We start from the raw sequence: 14,877 nt of genomic DNA on the forward strand, positions 1-14,877 counted from the left end.
TAGTGGTAACTAGTTACTATGGTAACTAGTCAGAACTAACCCGTCCTCCCTGAAGAGACATCTGTCTAGCAGAGGGGTTCTGTCACACAGCAGCGAGGCTGTGGCACCGATAGAAACCCATCTCCACTTTGACGGCCTCGAGCCACGGGTGGCCTCCATCACATGTGAGTCAAGCAGGCAGTGGAGGCCACACCAGCCAACAGGTATGGGGGGTGACCGTCCAGGGTACCCAGGGCGGTCTGCAAGGGGACCGAGTCTATCTATCTGCAGGACACAACAGTGATTGATAGTCCAAGAGACAAGGAGAGCCTCCTTACAACTCTATTCCCATTTCACAGATGACTAAATCAAGGCTCGTGGAAGTTATGTAACTTGTCCACAGTTACATAGCTGGTACAATGCCAAGAGAACGATTTCGTTGGCCATTTTCTTCAGCCCAACATAGAAGAAAAGAGCTCAAATTCAAATCAAGGTTTGTTGACAGAAGCCCCGATCCTTTTGCATTCTACCCAGCAAACATGGACTATAAAAATTCCTCTCAAAGCTTCTCCTAAATAAGGAGCAAGGTCTAATTACAGTTATTAAAACAGAATCATGAAACCTAGGGGTCCTGAGAAGGTACTTCACATTTCATTGACCCCCAAAACTGGCAAAGTATGCACAAAAGACTAATCACTGTGAATTTTACCCTAAATTACTTAGCCAGTTTTAAGCCAGATTGATTCAATATCCTACACCCTCCCCTCCTTCAGAATGTCCTCTTTCCTTGCCTGCTCTTAAGCTTTAAAAGGAATTTTTGGTTTAATTTGTCATAAAGGTTTAAGACAATTATATTAAACATTTAAGCCCTGTTACAGCTGAATCAATCTTCCCAAGATTCATATATTGAAGTTCTAATCGGCAGTACCTCAGAACATTACTGAACTTGGAGGTAATGTTTTTAAAGAGTTGATTAAGCCAAACGAGGTCATATGGGTGAGCCCAAACCCAGTGTGAAGAAGGAAATGGAAACCGACTCCAGTATTCTTGCCTGGACAATCCCATGAACAGATGAGCCTGGTGGGCTACAGTTCACGAGGTCACAAAGAGTCGGACACGACTGAGCACACAAACCCAGTACGACTGGTGTTCTTACAAGAAAAGGAGACATACATACCCAGAGAGGAGCATGTGAAGACATACAGGGGAAGGTCTCTACAAGCCAGGAAGAGAGGCCTCAGAAGAAACCATCTCTGTGAATACTATGATCTCAGACTTCCAGCCTCCAGAATTTGGAGAAATCAAATTCCTGTTGTTTCAGCCTCCCAGTCTGTGGTGCTTTGTTATGACAGCTCTAACAAACCAGCACAAACCCAATGATACTTTACTTCATGTTCATCCACATGTGATAAACTTTTTCCTAAAATAAACAAGGCCCAATCACCAACAGAATTACGATTCACGTTTACTGTGCCAAGCAAGTTCTTTGCTCAAAATATGAGAATAAGACCGACTCACATTACTTTTCATGTGCAGAATAAACTAGTCCATTACACTTAAAGAGAAGGACCCATGCACCATAAGTGTTCATAAAACTTCATCCCTTAATAAGTAGAAATAAAGATGAGGCCAGATTTCTCTTTTAACTGTGAAAATTTTCACTGAAGAAACAGGATTTCAGAAATAGCTTCAGAGCATTAAGGAAATATTTTGGACACAAAGAAGGCTGATATGGGAGATGTAAAGACGTTTCTGGAGAGGACAAGAGAGAAGTGAAGAAAACAGCAGAACATTTGCCTGTGAAAGGCCTAGAATCTCCTTGAAGATTCGGAGGACTATAAATGATTGGACCTCAACTAATCAAAAGATCCCCAAGATGTAGTAGAATTACCAAGTAGAAACACCACGTGGTTACCTACCCAAATACAGAATCTAGAGTGACTTAAAGACTCCCCACTGTGGAAGCAATCTAAATGCCCATCAAAAGACAAATGGATAAAGATGTGATACACACACACACACACACACACACACACACAATGGAATATTACTTGGCCATAAGAAAGAATGAAATAATGTCCATTTGCAGCAACATGGATGAACTTAGAGATACTCAGTGAAGTAAGTCAGACAAAAGCAAATAAATGATATCACTTATATGTGGAATCAAAAAAAATGATACAATGAACTTTGAAACAGACTCATGAAGAAAACAAACTTACAGTTACCAAAGGGGAAGGGATCAATTATGAATTTGGGATTAATAGATAAACAGTACTATAAATAAATAACCAAGAAGGACCTACTGTATAGCACAGGGAACTATATTCAATATCTTATAATAACCTACAATGGAAAAGACTCTGGAAAGGAATAGAAATATACATATATATGTATAACTGAATCACTTTCCTGCACACTCGAGACTAACACACCATTGTAAACCAACTATACTTCAATAAGAAATTTTAAAAATAAAAAGACTTTCCCCTCAAGGGACACATATATTGAATATGCTATGTTTTAAATAGTATTGTCTCCAGTTTTATTATCCCAATACATCATGGCCTATTGTTCAGTTATCCTATTGTTTAGAATACAATTAAACATTCACAAATAGCCAAATCAAACTATTATGCGGTCCCACAAAGGAGGGGGAAATCCCCAATTTAAAATAAACTGGTTTTAGAATTTGTAATACACCTTGCACTTTAACTTGTCAAATGTATCTCTTTACCAGTTCTTTGCTTCAAGGAGCTTACAGAAAGTCTAGCAGGGCTGAAAGAAAGACATAATTACACAAAATTAGATTAAAGACATTCCATTTATACAAATTAAATTAAACACACAATTCAATGTGAGAAGAACCACGAAGGAAAAGGATAGAGAGTTCCCACAGCATGGAAACTGCAGGGAGAGACACCCAGACTCCCTGCCCTATCCTTAAACCTGAAAATAATCCTACACTTTCAAAGACATCCCAAAGGCAAAAAGGGAAAAAACAAACATCTCATGGTTTTTAAAAATACTATTCTCTGATCTATATCAGAGAGCCAAGAGGGCCGCGGTGAAGAGCAGGAGTCCTGTCTCACTCCACTGCCTGGTAACTGGGTGCCTGGGGCAGGTTACCCAGTTGGCTCACTTGTAAAACAGAGATAATAACACTACCTACCGCCCAACTCTAACCTTCAGGAATAACTGTTCTTTGTCACCCCATTTTGTCAAGGTTTGTTGGCCTTAACGTTAAAGCTAGTTGATACAAGTGGTTTAAGTATAGCAGTCCAAGTTTAGGCAGTAACACCATGTTTGAAACACAGGGTGCACTCAGTTTTAGCTCAGTTAAAGGATTGAGGAATCCTTTTTTGCTCTATCAGACAAGCCCTTGACCCACTGGCCTTTCTTAATGAGTCAAAAGAACAACCAGTATCTCTAGGAAGGAGAACGGAGTCTGTTACTGACCACGGTGTTTGGCCTCCTTCATCAACAGAACTTGATAACAGGTCAGACAAGAAATTCAGGAAAGGCTTTATTGGGACCCCGGTTGCAGCAAGGGGAGCAAAATCAAGTACTAGGTCCCCGTGCTCCCTCCCTGAGGGGGGCAAGCTGGTTCCTTATATGGGAGTGAGGGTAGGGGTGGGTCCAGGTGTGGTTTGAAGGGGAGGCTTAGGTGGTTTGCCCACCACTTTGGTGCTGCTGTGTGCTGGGGGCAAGTGCAATACCCTGCTTTTGCTCCCAGCTCTTCACAGAAGCGGCAGCTGGAGTTTTTGGTCTTTTTGTATCTTACTGTCCATAACGCGCCCCAGTTGGGCGTGCACATGGTTATTTTTGTCCCTTATAGTTTCTTTGTATTTTGTTGCTCCAGGAGATGTGTGTCCAGGTGCAAGCACTGTAGCAAAGGGTCCCCGGTCCCAGCCTGTCTCAGCCCCAGGGAAAGCCTGAGGCAAAGGGCACAGCCAGCCTTCGCACCTGCCGAGGCCCCTCATGGAAGCACAGCTCCTCCCTCTCCACATGGAAGAAGCCAGTTTCCTCCCAAGCCAGCCTCTTTCTCCCCTATCAGAATATCCTGCATCTGCTTTGAGGAGAGAAACTACAGCCATGACTTCCCTTTTTCGGCTCAAGATCCTCTGTCTTCCCCTACTGATCTGACAAGGATGAAAAGCAGAATGAACTGCACACGGAAGGTAACACAAGCCCAAGCTAACTATTACAAGGGGTGAACTGATGCTTTTAATCTAATCATGACCAGATCTAAGAGAAATACAGTATCACATCTCATGTTAATGAAGAATCACACATTAAACAGGTATTTGCTTTGTGATTTAAAAAAAAAAAATTTCCTACCCCTTTGGAAATGCCTATTTCTTATATTTACTTATATTTCCCAGGTGGTGCTAGCGGTAAAGAATCCACCTGCCAATGCGGGAGACGAGGGTTTCATCCCTGAGTCGGAAGATCCCCTGGAGGATGGCATGGCAACCCACTTCAGATTTCTAGCCTGGAATAGCCCCATGGACAGAGGAGCCTGATTGGCTACAGTCCATAGGGTCACAAAGAGTTGGATATGACTGAAGGGACTCAGCACATTTCTTATAATGAAGGCAAAAGGAGAAGGCGGAGGGAAAGGATGAGGTGGTTAGATAGCATTACTGACTCAATGGACATGAATCTGAGCAAGCTCTGGGAGATAGTGGAGGACGGAGGGGCTGGCGTGCTACAGTCCATGTGGTCACAAAGAGACACAACATAGCAACTGAACAATAAATTTCTTATATTAGGTTTCGCAATATGCATGCTAGTCCAGCAGAATGTGTACATTACTTACAGTTAAGTGTCCATGTATTGTTGGTGTGTGCCCTGGGAAAGCACCATCAAAAATCTGAAAGCTACAGGGGCTTTCCAGGCGGGCCAGGGGTGCTTCCACTGCAGGGGGCACAGGTCAATTCCTGGCTGGGGAACCTAAGACCCTGCATACTCTGAATTGTGACAAAAAAGAAAAAACAAAAAATCTGAAAGCTACAGAGCTCTACAGTGATGCCTCCCAAATTCTTTTAACTAATCTCAAACTCAACACACTTCAAACCTGAACTCATCTTTCTCATCAAGCCTGCCTCTCCCCCATTTTCATCATTTCGGTCAATGACTCCAAGACTTACAGAGTTGTCCAAGCTAGAAAGTGGGACCCCTCCCCCTCCTCCTCCAGATTCTTCATCCCCAGGACTTCCAGTTTTCAGGCCTTTGAGTTCTCGCCACCTCAATGTTGAGTGCCCCTCCATCTTATCTTATGTCACAGCTGCCTGGGTTTCTACACACATGTAGAAACTGGTTGCCACATTCAGTCCCTTCTTCCCCTTAGTTCAGCCTCCACAATCCCACCTGAGCAAAAACCATCCTCTGCTTAACAGATCCAAATCTGCGAGCTTAGCAGGGCATTCCAAGACTTTCAGGAGTCGTCCTCTTCCCAACACCCCTACAATCCCACTTTTCTATAACATTCCTCCTTCTCCTGATGATGGAGAAAACACCTGAGTTTCTCTCAAAGGAACAAAGGTGTAACTCAGAGACTGGCAAATGCAACTGACGGGCCAAATCCGGCCCACTGCCCAGTTTGGGAGGTAAAGTTTCATGGGAACACAGCCACACTCTTTTGTTTACATATTGTCTCTGGCTGCTTTCGAGATACAATAACAGAGCTGAGTAGTTGAGACAGAGACCAAATGCCTCCAAGGCCTAAAATATTGACTATCTGGCCCTTGACAGAAAAGGTGCGCCAAGCCTTGGTATAAACAACAGCAGCAACGAGTAGTTCAGAGGGATGATAACTCCGCCAACTGGAAAAAGAGAGACTGGGAAAGAGGTGACTGATTCTTTTCTTTTTGTATTTTTAGAAGAATCACTTGATATAATTACACCGAGTTAAAAAGCAGGGGAAAAAAATGTTATCTCCCTTCCTCTCACCCCAAAAAAGTCCTGAACATGTTTTAGGAGACCCTTTACAATTTTTTTTTAATAATTTTATTTTTATTTATTTATCTGGCTGCACCAGATCTTAGCTGTGGCACGGGGAATCTTCAGTCCTCACTGCAGCATGTGGGATCTAGCTCCCTGACCTAGAGATCAGGACTCCCTGCATTGGGAGCATGAAGTCTTAACCACTGGACCACCAGGGAAGTCCAGACCCCTTACAATTTCTATCCACTTTATATACAACAAAATTCACCCCTTTTCAGTGTACAGCCATGTAACGACACCTCGATCATGATGTGAACACTTCTATTACCCCAAACAGTTCCCCTGGGCCCTTTTGCTGGGTCAGTTCTTTCTCCATGGCCCCTGGTAACCAATGCCTTGCTTTCTAATGAAGAGAACCTGATTTCTCAGCCTGGCTTTGGTCCCTGTCCTGCCATGCACAACACTAGCAAAATCACCTATTTCCAGTTATTGGGCCCCTCATGTGAATTAACAGACTTCCATTAAGACTGATACCCACATACACTTTTTACTCACTTCTTTGATTTTCTCAGTCATCCTGCCAGGCTTCTGGTTAAATAAAATTTGAAGAAAGAGGACCAGAACTAAACATAATGCCTGAAAAGAGGGTTAAAAGAACTCTCAGGGGTGGGAGGGAGGTTCAGGTAGGAGGGGATATGTGTATATATATGGCTGATTCACCCTGTTGTACAGCAGAAACTAATACAACATTGTAAACCAATTATCCTCCAATTAAAAATAAACTAAAAAAATACTAAATTTTTAAAAAGCTCTCTCGGTACTTTTCAGATCTAAAAGTCTACACTTCTCCACTTAGTACCGATACCTGTATTTACAGTTGCAGAGTATAAAGAAGGACATAAATTGCTCAGAAACTAGAATCTCAAACCTCCTTAGAGCCAAAGACAATTATCAAAATGAATGAACTTGGTCTTGAGAAAAACTCCATCAGGGTTTCTAGAGCTGTAAGCATACGAAGTCATGGCCAAGGCTACTGCCACCTTCAAAGCAGAAGCTTCTTGAAATCCAAACATATCCAAAGATGCAGCCACAGGGATACTAGAAGCTCAACTGCGAACCAACAAAGCCTCTTCACTCTGTTCATGGGATGGAGCAGCTTACTTTGAGGAGGAGGGACACTCTGCTGACTATCTGGGGTAGGGAGGAGGGGGGCGGGTACCAAGCTGAAAAAATAGAAATACTGAAGACAAAATAAGTCTGTACTTTCCTGTTTACAATAGCTAGGGCATGGAAGCAACCTAGATGTCCATCGGCAGACAAATAGATTAGAAAGTTGTGGTACATATACATAATGGAATATTACTCAGCTATTAAAAAGGACACATTTGAGTCAGTTCTAATGAGGTGGATGAAATTGGAGCCTATTATACAGAGTGAAGTAAGTCAGTAAGAAAAACACCAGTACAGTACATTAATGCATATATATGGAATTTAGAAAGATGGTAAAGATGACCCTATATGCGAGACAGCAAAAGAGACACAGATGTAAAGAACAGACTTTTGGACTCTGTTGGGACTCTTTAAGACTTCTCTGTGGGAGAAGGTGAGGGTGTCATGATTTAAGACAATAGCATTGAAACATGTATATTACCATATGTGAAACAGATCACCAGTCCAAGTTCAACAGGTGAAATAGGGGACTCAAACCCAGTACACTGGGACCACCCAGAGGGATGGGATGGGGAGGGAAGTGGGAAGGGGGTTCAGGACAGGGGGACACATGTACACCCGTGGCTGATTCATGTAGATGTATGTCAAAAGCCACAATATTGTAAAGTAATTAGCCTCCAAATAAAATAAATTAATTAATTTTTTTTTAAGTCTGTGCTTTTAAAAATTTAGGGGAAGCTGGTCCACACATTATGGAAGAGCTGCAAAAAATGTAGCTTTGATGTCTTACAGAGAAGCAACCAAAATAAGTACTTTGTTTCTAAAGCAAACTCAATTTTCTTGCTAGTAACCAACGTCTTCTAAGACTTACATCACTCCGAGAACATCAGAACATGGAACCAAAAAGCCAGCCAACTCCTTGGGTTTTACTATATACGTGGAAGATTTATGACTGAAACAAAACTTGGAAATAGCAAATATATCCATGCCAGGATAATTTAAGAAAGTGAAAATAGGAGTTCAAGGATTCAAGTTACCCAGAAAACAACAGTCAGATGAGCTGCCCTCATTTGAGGTTTATGAACTAGGAAGGAATGCAACTCAACTGACGATTTTAACCAGGAAACTCTGGCTTCCAAGATGCAGGTCTGGCAACTCCTCCCCTGCCCCCACCCCTACCCAGACTCTGCACAACTTTTGATGCTGTGCAAGGGCAGCCTGCTTGCCCCCAGCATCCTGAGCTCGACCTCAAAGGGGAGAAGTGCCCAGAGTGGGGACAGGGGAAAGGACAGAAGTTACTGTTGTCTGAAACCATCGTTTGGGGAAGATATTTATACTGCTCTAAATCACTGAAAAAGCACTGACATGCGAATCAGAGTCAACCAAAGAACTGATGGTCTAAAGGGATGATGAAAATTCAGACTATAATAACATCTCTGATGGCTCAGCATTGCATTCCCCTTCCCTTGCCCCCAACCCCCAAAAGTATGATAAACTTGAAAGGTAACACCGAGGGCAGGGAAGAAATTCAACAGTGATGTAGATGTCTGCGACTGTGTGTGTACGGACATACACATACAAATAACCATTGTTATTAAACAAAGACGGCAAGCCAAGTTTTCAGATGCTAAAAACAAAAACAAAATTGTGAAGATGAACACAAAGCAAGCCACAATACTCTGGGGTAAAAGAAATGTGAACTTTCCAAGCCTGGTGTTGTAATTCAGTAACCAAACCACCATATCCAATTCTGGAACCGTGGACCAAGAGGGGAGGGAGGGGAGCAACACGTGAAAGATGAGGAAAGAATTTACTGTCCTTTGCCCAGTAAATCATACTCTCCACCACCCCCAGCACAGTTTATTTTTCTAAAACTATAAATTAGATTTGGTTTGAAACCAAACATTGGCTAAAACTATTGTCACTGGCATGCTTACCCTGAACCCGGGGAAGAGTTGACCAGTTTCCTGGACACACAGCAAGTTTAAGTTCACAGCACTGCTGACGAGCCACTCACGAGTGTGGACCAGGTGGTGGCCACAGTAGCAACCTGGAAGCTTCACCCACTGCTTGAGTGTCAATACCAGCCAGGAGCAAGCTCTACCTTGAGGAGATGGACATGCAACACAATCACCTTCAGTTTGCCAATGAGTCCATTGAGATTTCCATGCAAAAACTGCAATCTATCCAACCCTCTGGGCTTCCCAGGTGGTGCAGTGGTAAAGAATCTGCCAGCCAATGCAGGAGACACAGGAGACATGGGTTCGATCCCTGGGTCACGAAGACCCCCTGGAGGAGGAAATGGCAACCCACTCTAGTATTCTTGCCTGGAGAGTCCCATGGACAGAGGAGCCTGGTGGACTATAGTCCATAGGGCTGCAAAGAGTTGGACACAACTGAGCAACTGAGCGCGCACACACACACACACACACACACACACACACACACACGTAAGCCATATGAAAGGACAGCAGCGAAGCCTGTATGAGTTCGGAAGACCTGAAGGTTTTGTTACCCTCCAGAGTTCTTGGCCTCCTTAATCAAGAGAAATCGATCAGAGGTCAGGCAAGAAATTCAGGCAAGGCTGTATCCGGAGCCCTGCTGCAGCAAGGGGAGTGAGAAAGAGCAACAGGGTGAGGATAGGGGTGTGTCCAGGGATCCGGCTGGAAGGATGACGAGTGGCTTGACCACCCCTTAGGTGGTGTTGAGGGCAGGGGGCATATGCAGTATCTGCTTTTGTTCTTGACCCCCTACTTTCACTCTGGGCTCTTCAAAGGGGGCAGCTGGGTTTCTTGGTCTCTTTGTATCTTCTTGTCCATAATTCGACCCAACTGCTCATGCATGCAGCTATTTTTAGTCCCACACAGTTTCTCTGTATTCTCTTGCTGGAGAAGAGGTGTGTCCATATGCAAACACTGCAGCAAGGGGTCCCAGGTTCCAGCCTGTCTCAGTTTGATGCAAGAAGCTGACAATATCAGCAGCTGATGAAACGGATGTTCACATACAAGGAGAGTGGAGAAAGGCCCGCACAGCTGCTAAGTTGGTGACAGATGCCTAGGACATGGAGCAGGTTTGTCAGGCAGCATCTTTTTTTATTTTTTTAATAACAGCTTTATTGAACTATGATGTACAGAACCTACAATTCGCCTATATAGACTGCACAATTCAATGAGTTCTGGTATATTCTGCAACCATAACCACAACCAAATTTACATTTTCAACCCTACCCCCCCCAAAAAAAATTCTGGACCCCTAAAGTAGTCACTGCCCATTTCAACACCCCACCCCCACCAGTAGGCCAAACGAACCTACTTTCTGTCTCTCTGGGTTTGCCTGGCTATTTCACATAATGGAGTCTAGATACTGCACATAAATCAGGTCATATAACATATGTTTTTTAGTGATTGACATCTTTCATGTAGATTAACATTCTCAAGACTCATTAAAACCTTCTCAACACACAGTTTAAATGTTACTCCCTTGCTCCAAGTCCTCTGGCTCCCACGGCACCTGGGATAAAATCTGTAGCCAGCAAAGTCCAGACTGGTCTGTCTGGGTCCTGCCCCATCCTCCCTAGATCGCCCTGCTCGACACAGAGGATATCTGGTCCTTTCGACCTCAACACCTGTCCCCATGATGCTCCTTTAACCTGGAATGTTCATTCCTCCCCATCCCTCATCTCAGCTCAGATATCACATTACAGGGAGACCCCAGGAGGGAAAGGAGCCCCATCACCACTGTTCTTCACTGTATGTCCTGTTTGCTTCCTTCCTAGGACTCAGCAAGCCTGTGAGCATCTCTTTGTTCATTAGTCTACATTCGTCTCTCTCTCTAAAACATGGGGCCCGGGCATGCCTCTGTTGACGACCCACCTGAGGCCTCATGTGCTGCCTGGCACAAAGGAGATTCAGATACTGGCTGGATAAAGGAGGAAAAAGAAAAGAAATCCCGGCTGAGGTTGAAGACCCCAACTCCGAAGGGGTGAATAGGGAAGGCGGTAGGACCCCACCTCCCTCCATCTGTCATACTCGTCTGAGTAACCCTGTCTGGCTCTCATCTCCTCATCTTTCTTTCTGGAACCCCCTGAGACCAGAGCTGTGGATATTCCTGGTGGGAAAATCAACAGAGAAGGTCCAAGCCTTTGCAGCTATGGTGTGGCAGAGGAAGAATCTTCTGGGTTCTTCCATACAAAATCCCCACAAGTTTTCCATATTGTGGCTTGAGAAAATGTACACTCTGGTTTCCTGAAGGATTTAAGGATTTCTTCTCGTTCTCCAGAAAAATCCCGATTTTTACTACTCTCTGGTAAAACATGAAATGTCCCACGTCCTGTACTACTGAGTGACACTGATCTCATAAGTCGTCAGCTTGCAAAGTCACTTTTATGTCGTGCAGAGTGAAGAGCATGCAGGCCTGCAGCTCCAGTTCTTAGGAGCTCTGTGACCTCAAGCAGATCATGTCACCCATCCTTCAACGTGCAAAGGCAGGGGCTGGAAAGCTGACCCTATGGTCAGAAAAGCACTACATTTCTACAATTCTGTAGTCTTTTGTTTTTGTCCTCACTGCATAGCTTACGGGATCTTAGTTCCCCAACTCGGGATCGAACCCAAGCCCACAGCAGTGTAAACACCAAGTTCTAACCACTGGACTGCCAGAGAATTCCCATACAATTCTGTAATCTTGGGGCTTCCCTGGTGGCTCAGACAGTGAGGAATCTGCCTGCAGTGCAGGGGACCCAGGCTCGATCCCTGGGTCAGGAAGATCCCCTGGAGAAGGTAATGGCTACCCATTCCAGTATTCTTGCCTGGAGAATTCCATGGACAGAGGAGCCTGGGAGGCTACAGTCCATGGAGTTTCATGGATCTTAGGTCACCAGTTTCTTGTTCCCATCCTCAAATTCGTAAAACACCACCATCATCCAACGTCCTGTAAAAAGAAAGGGCAAGGGCTCAAATACCAAAGCCAGTCATTCAGTCACTCAGTCGTGTCCAACTCTTTGCAACCCCATGGACTGCAGCATGTCAGGCCTCCCTGTCCATCACCAACTCCCGGAGTTTACTCAAATTCATGTCCTCTGAGTTGGTGATGCCATCCAACCAACCCATCCTCTGTCATCCCCTTCTTCTTCTGCCTTCCATCTTTCCCAGCAACAAGATCTTTTCAAATGAGTCAGCTCTTTGCATCAGGTGGCCAAAGTACTGCAGTTTCAGCTTCAACATCAGTCCTTCCAATGAACATTCAGGACTGATTTCCTTTAGGATGGACTGGTTGGATCTCCTTGCTGTCCAAGGGACTCTGAAGAGTCTTCTCCAACACCACAGTTCAAAATCATCAATTCTTCGGCGCTCAGCTTTCTTTATAGTCCAACTCTCACATCCATACATGACTACAGCTCCCATCCAAAGGACAGGTAGTTAGCACTATTAATACACAGTAACTAACATGGGGAAAAGTGTACTTTTTCATACCTTGTAAGATCATAATGGGCTTCCCTAATAGCTTAGCTGGTAAAGAATCCACCTCCAATGCAGGAGACCCCGGTTTGATTCCTGGGTCGGGAAGATCCCCTGGAGAAGGGAATGGCAACCCACTCCAGTATTCTTGCCTAGAGAATTCCATGGACTGTATGTATAGTCCATGGGGTGGCAAAGGTCGGACATGACTGAGCAACTTTCACTTCCACTTTCATAAGATCATACGAGCCAGAATGAAGGTGGGACTGTCAAGTGTATACTCTTTGCTTTTGTATTGTATATAATTTAACGACTGGCTTTGTGCTGGCTCAGCGAAGACTGACTCAGGACGCAGTGCAACCCACCTCCCTGGATCCACTCCCTGCTCATGAAGCCTGGCCAGCAGTGCCCACTGTTGATGTCTCATTTCCTAACAACACTCTAAGACACAGGTGAGACAAATTGTACTTTTATCCTAGGAAATTTTAAGTCTTTTCTAGCTCTCCCATTTTTTAAAGTAACTCTGGAAACCGGCCTTTTAGGCCAGAGATGACCGTAAGAGGGTAGCAATACACCAATAAAAAAGACTGCCTTTAAAGAATTAAATATCTGTAGGATTCACCAAACTCTCTCTACACCCATATTTCCCAGATAACTTTTCAAAACCTTGAACTTAAGAAAAGGCAAGCTATCTCTTTCTGAGATCAAATAAAAATAGGGAAGATCAGGCAGTATACTTCAAGTTTTCTGCATGCCATTAGCATCCCAGAAAAAGACAAAGGCAAAGAGAGTAAATACAACAAAAACAAAGAGAGAGAACGGGAAAATGAGAAGTAGCTGTCAGTGTAGGGCAACACTTAACTGATATCCTAAGGGCAACAGAGAAAAAAAAAAAAAGATATGCACCCCAGTGTTCATAGCAGCACTGTTTACAAAAGCCAAGACATAGAAATAACCTAAATGTCCATCAACAGAGGAATGGGTAAGGAGATATGGCATACATATACAACGGAATATTACTCAGCCATAAAAAAGAATAAAATAATGCCATTTGCAGCAACATGGGTGGATGTAGAAATTATCATACTAAGTGAAGTAAATCAGACAGAACAACACAAATATCATATGATATCACTTACACGTGGACTCTAAAAAAGTGATACAGAGCACCGGGTTGAGCCCCCTGTGCTATACAGCAACTTCCCATTAGCCGTTTATTTTACATATGATAATGTATATGTTTACATATGTTTACATATGATAATGTATATGTATATGTAATGTATATGTATATGCTACGCTCTCCTTCCCCTGCTGTGTCCAAAGTCTGTCGTCTATGTCTGCGTCTCTATTCCTGCCCTGCAAGTAGGTTCATCAGCACCGTTTTTCTAGATTCCAGCGTGACAACCTAGAGCAGTGGGATGGGGGTGCGGGGTGGAGGAAAGGTTCAAGAGAGAGGGGACGTACATACACTTAAGGCTGATTCACCCTGTTGTATGGAAGAAGCCAACACAATACTGTAAAGCAATTATTCTCCAATTAAAAATAATTTTTTTAAAAAGTGATACAAATGAACTGATTTACAAAACAGAAATAGACTCCCAGACATAAAAATCAAATTTACGGTTACCAAGGGGGAAAGGTAGGTGGGGAGGGATAAATTAAGATTAACAGATACACACAACTATGTATAAAACAGATAAACAGCAAGGACCTACTGTATAGCACAGGGAACTATATTCAGTATCTTGTAATAACCAATAATGGGAAAGAATTTGGAAAAGAATAGAAGTTTATTTATATATGTATAACCGAATCACTTCTCTGCACACCTGAAACTAACACAACATTGTAAATTGACTATATTCCAATTTAAAAAGTCAGCCAAGTAAATCACGGGGGCGGGGTGGGGAGCCTGTGTATGTTGCGCTTTCTAAGCAGAGAACAGCTCAGTTCACCGGGCTCCTGTATGGACTTGCATTTAGCACAGAAACAAAAATGAAGAGAAGCACCTGCCCTCCAGAAGCACGGGCAAGCATGAGCAAGGATGGTGCAAAAACTGGAAAAGAGCACAAAACTGGAGGGCTCTACCGCAGTCTAGGACCCAGGCTCTGCTCTTGGGGCAAGACTGGAGAACTCCCAGGAAGAAACCCTAGTGGGGGAAGAAGAGGAAGAGGGAGAAAGATCCTGAGCTGTTGTCCTGCACTTGTATTTTTTAACAACACGAAAAAAATGTAAGGTGCTGCTCTATGAACAAGAGTTAACTGCAAAGAGAACAAGCAGGACAGGGAGGCAGCAGGCAGGTTCAGTAAGTTCCCTACATACA

The 14,877-nt window shown here is 43.7% G+C and overlaps 2 protein-coding genes across 10 annotated transcripts in view; one reads left to right on the forward strand and one right to left on the reverse strand.

The window, feature by feature from the left end:
- CNKSR3 (CNKSR family member 3) overlaps positions 1-14,877 on the reverse strand; it is a 107,116-nt gene that overhangs the window by 41,351 nt on the left and 50,888 nt on the right. Inside the window, exons 1-2 of one of the 6 annotated variants that reach the window (XM_081530323.1) lie at positions 3,439-3,570; positions 2,683-2,757 (exon numbers count right to left, since the gene is read on the reverse strand). The exons of 4 other annotated variants lie outside the window; for them this stretch is intronic. The gene's annotated coding sequence lies outside the window, so the exon portion shown is untranslated. Of the gene's footprint in view, positions 1-2,682; positions 2,758-3,438; positions 3,571-9,035; positions 9,203-14,877 lie in introns of those variants that run through there. One more of the 6 variants, XM_081530322.1, reaches the window with a different exon arrangement.
- On the forward strand, positions 28-6,713 carry LOC145521603 (uncharacterized). 4 transcript variants are annotated; one of them, XM_081530347.1, is made up of 5 exons: positions 64-203; positions 339-472; positions 3,354-3,479; positions 3,842-4,160; positions 5,737-6,713. In XM_081530347.1, the coding sequence occupies exons 2-5, from the start codon at positions 399-401 to the stop codon at positions 5,839-5,841; spliced, it is 624 nt and encodes a 207-aa protein (XP_081386473.1). In that variant the 5' UTR covers positions 64-203; positions 339-398; the 3' UTR covers positions 5,842-6,713. The 4 variants fall into 4 exon arrangements, 1 of the variants encoding a protein (XP_081386473.1); XR_014065527.1 differs by lacking the exon at positions 3,354-3,479 and having other exon boundaries at positions 28-203; positions 5,737-5,833; XR_014065526.1 differs by lacking the exons at positions 3,354-3,479; positions 5,737-6,713 and adding an exon at positions 4,365-4,766 and having other exon boundaries at positions 3,842-4,282.

The sequence above is a fragment of the Giraffa tippelskirchi genome, chromosome 9 (assembly GCF_054371585.1).
Source record: "Giraffa tippelskirchi isolate mGirTip1 chromosome 9, T2T-mGirTip1v1.2.pri, whole genome shotgun sequence".
Taxonomy (NCBI): domain Eukaryota; kingdom Metazoa; phylum Chordata; class Mammalia; order Artiodactyla; family Giraffidae; genus Giraffa; species Giraffa tippelskirchi.

Bases quoted from the DNA above. Each gene is read 5' to 3' on its own strand.
- LOC145521603 (XM_081530347.1), top strand. From the start codon at position 399: ATGCCAAGAGAACGATTTCGTTGGCCATTTTCTTCAGCCCAACATAGA. The intron at 473-3,353 runs GTTTGTTGACAG...TTGCTCTATCAG, and splicing joins GAGCTCAAATTCAAATCAAG to ACAAGCCCTTGACCCACTGG. The intron at 4,161-5,736 runs GTAACACAAGCC...GGCCCTTGACAG, and splicing joins GAATGAACTGCACACGGAAG to AAAAGGTGCGCCAAGCCTTG.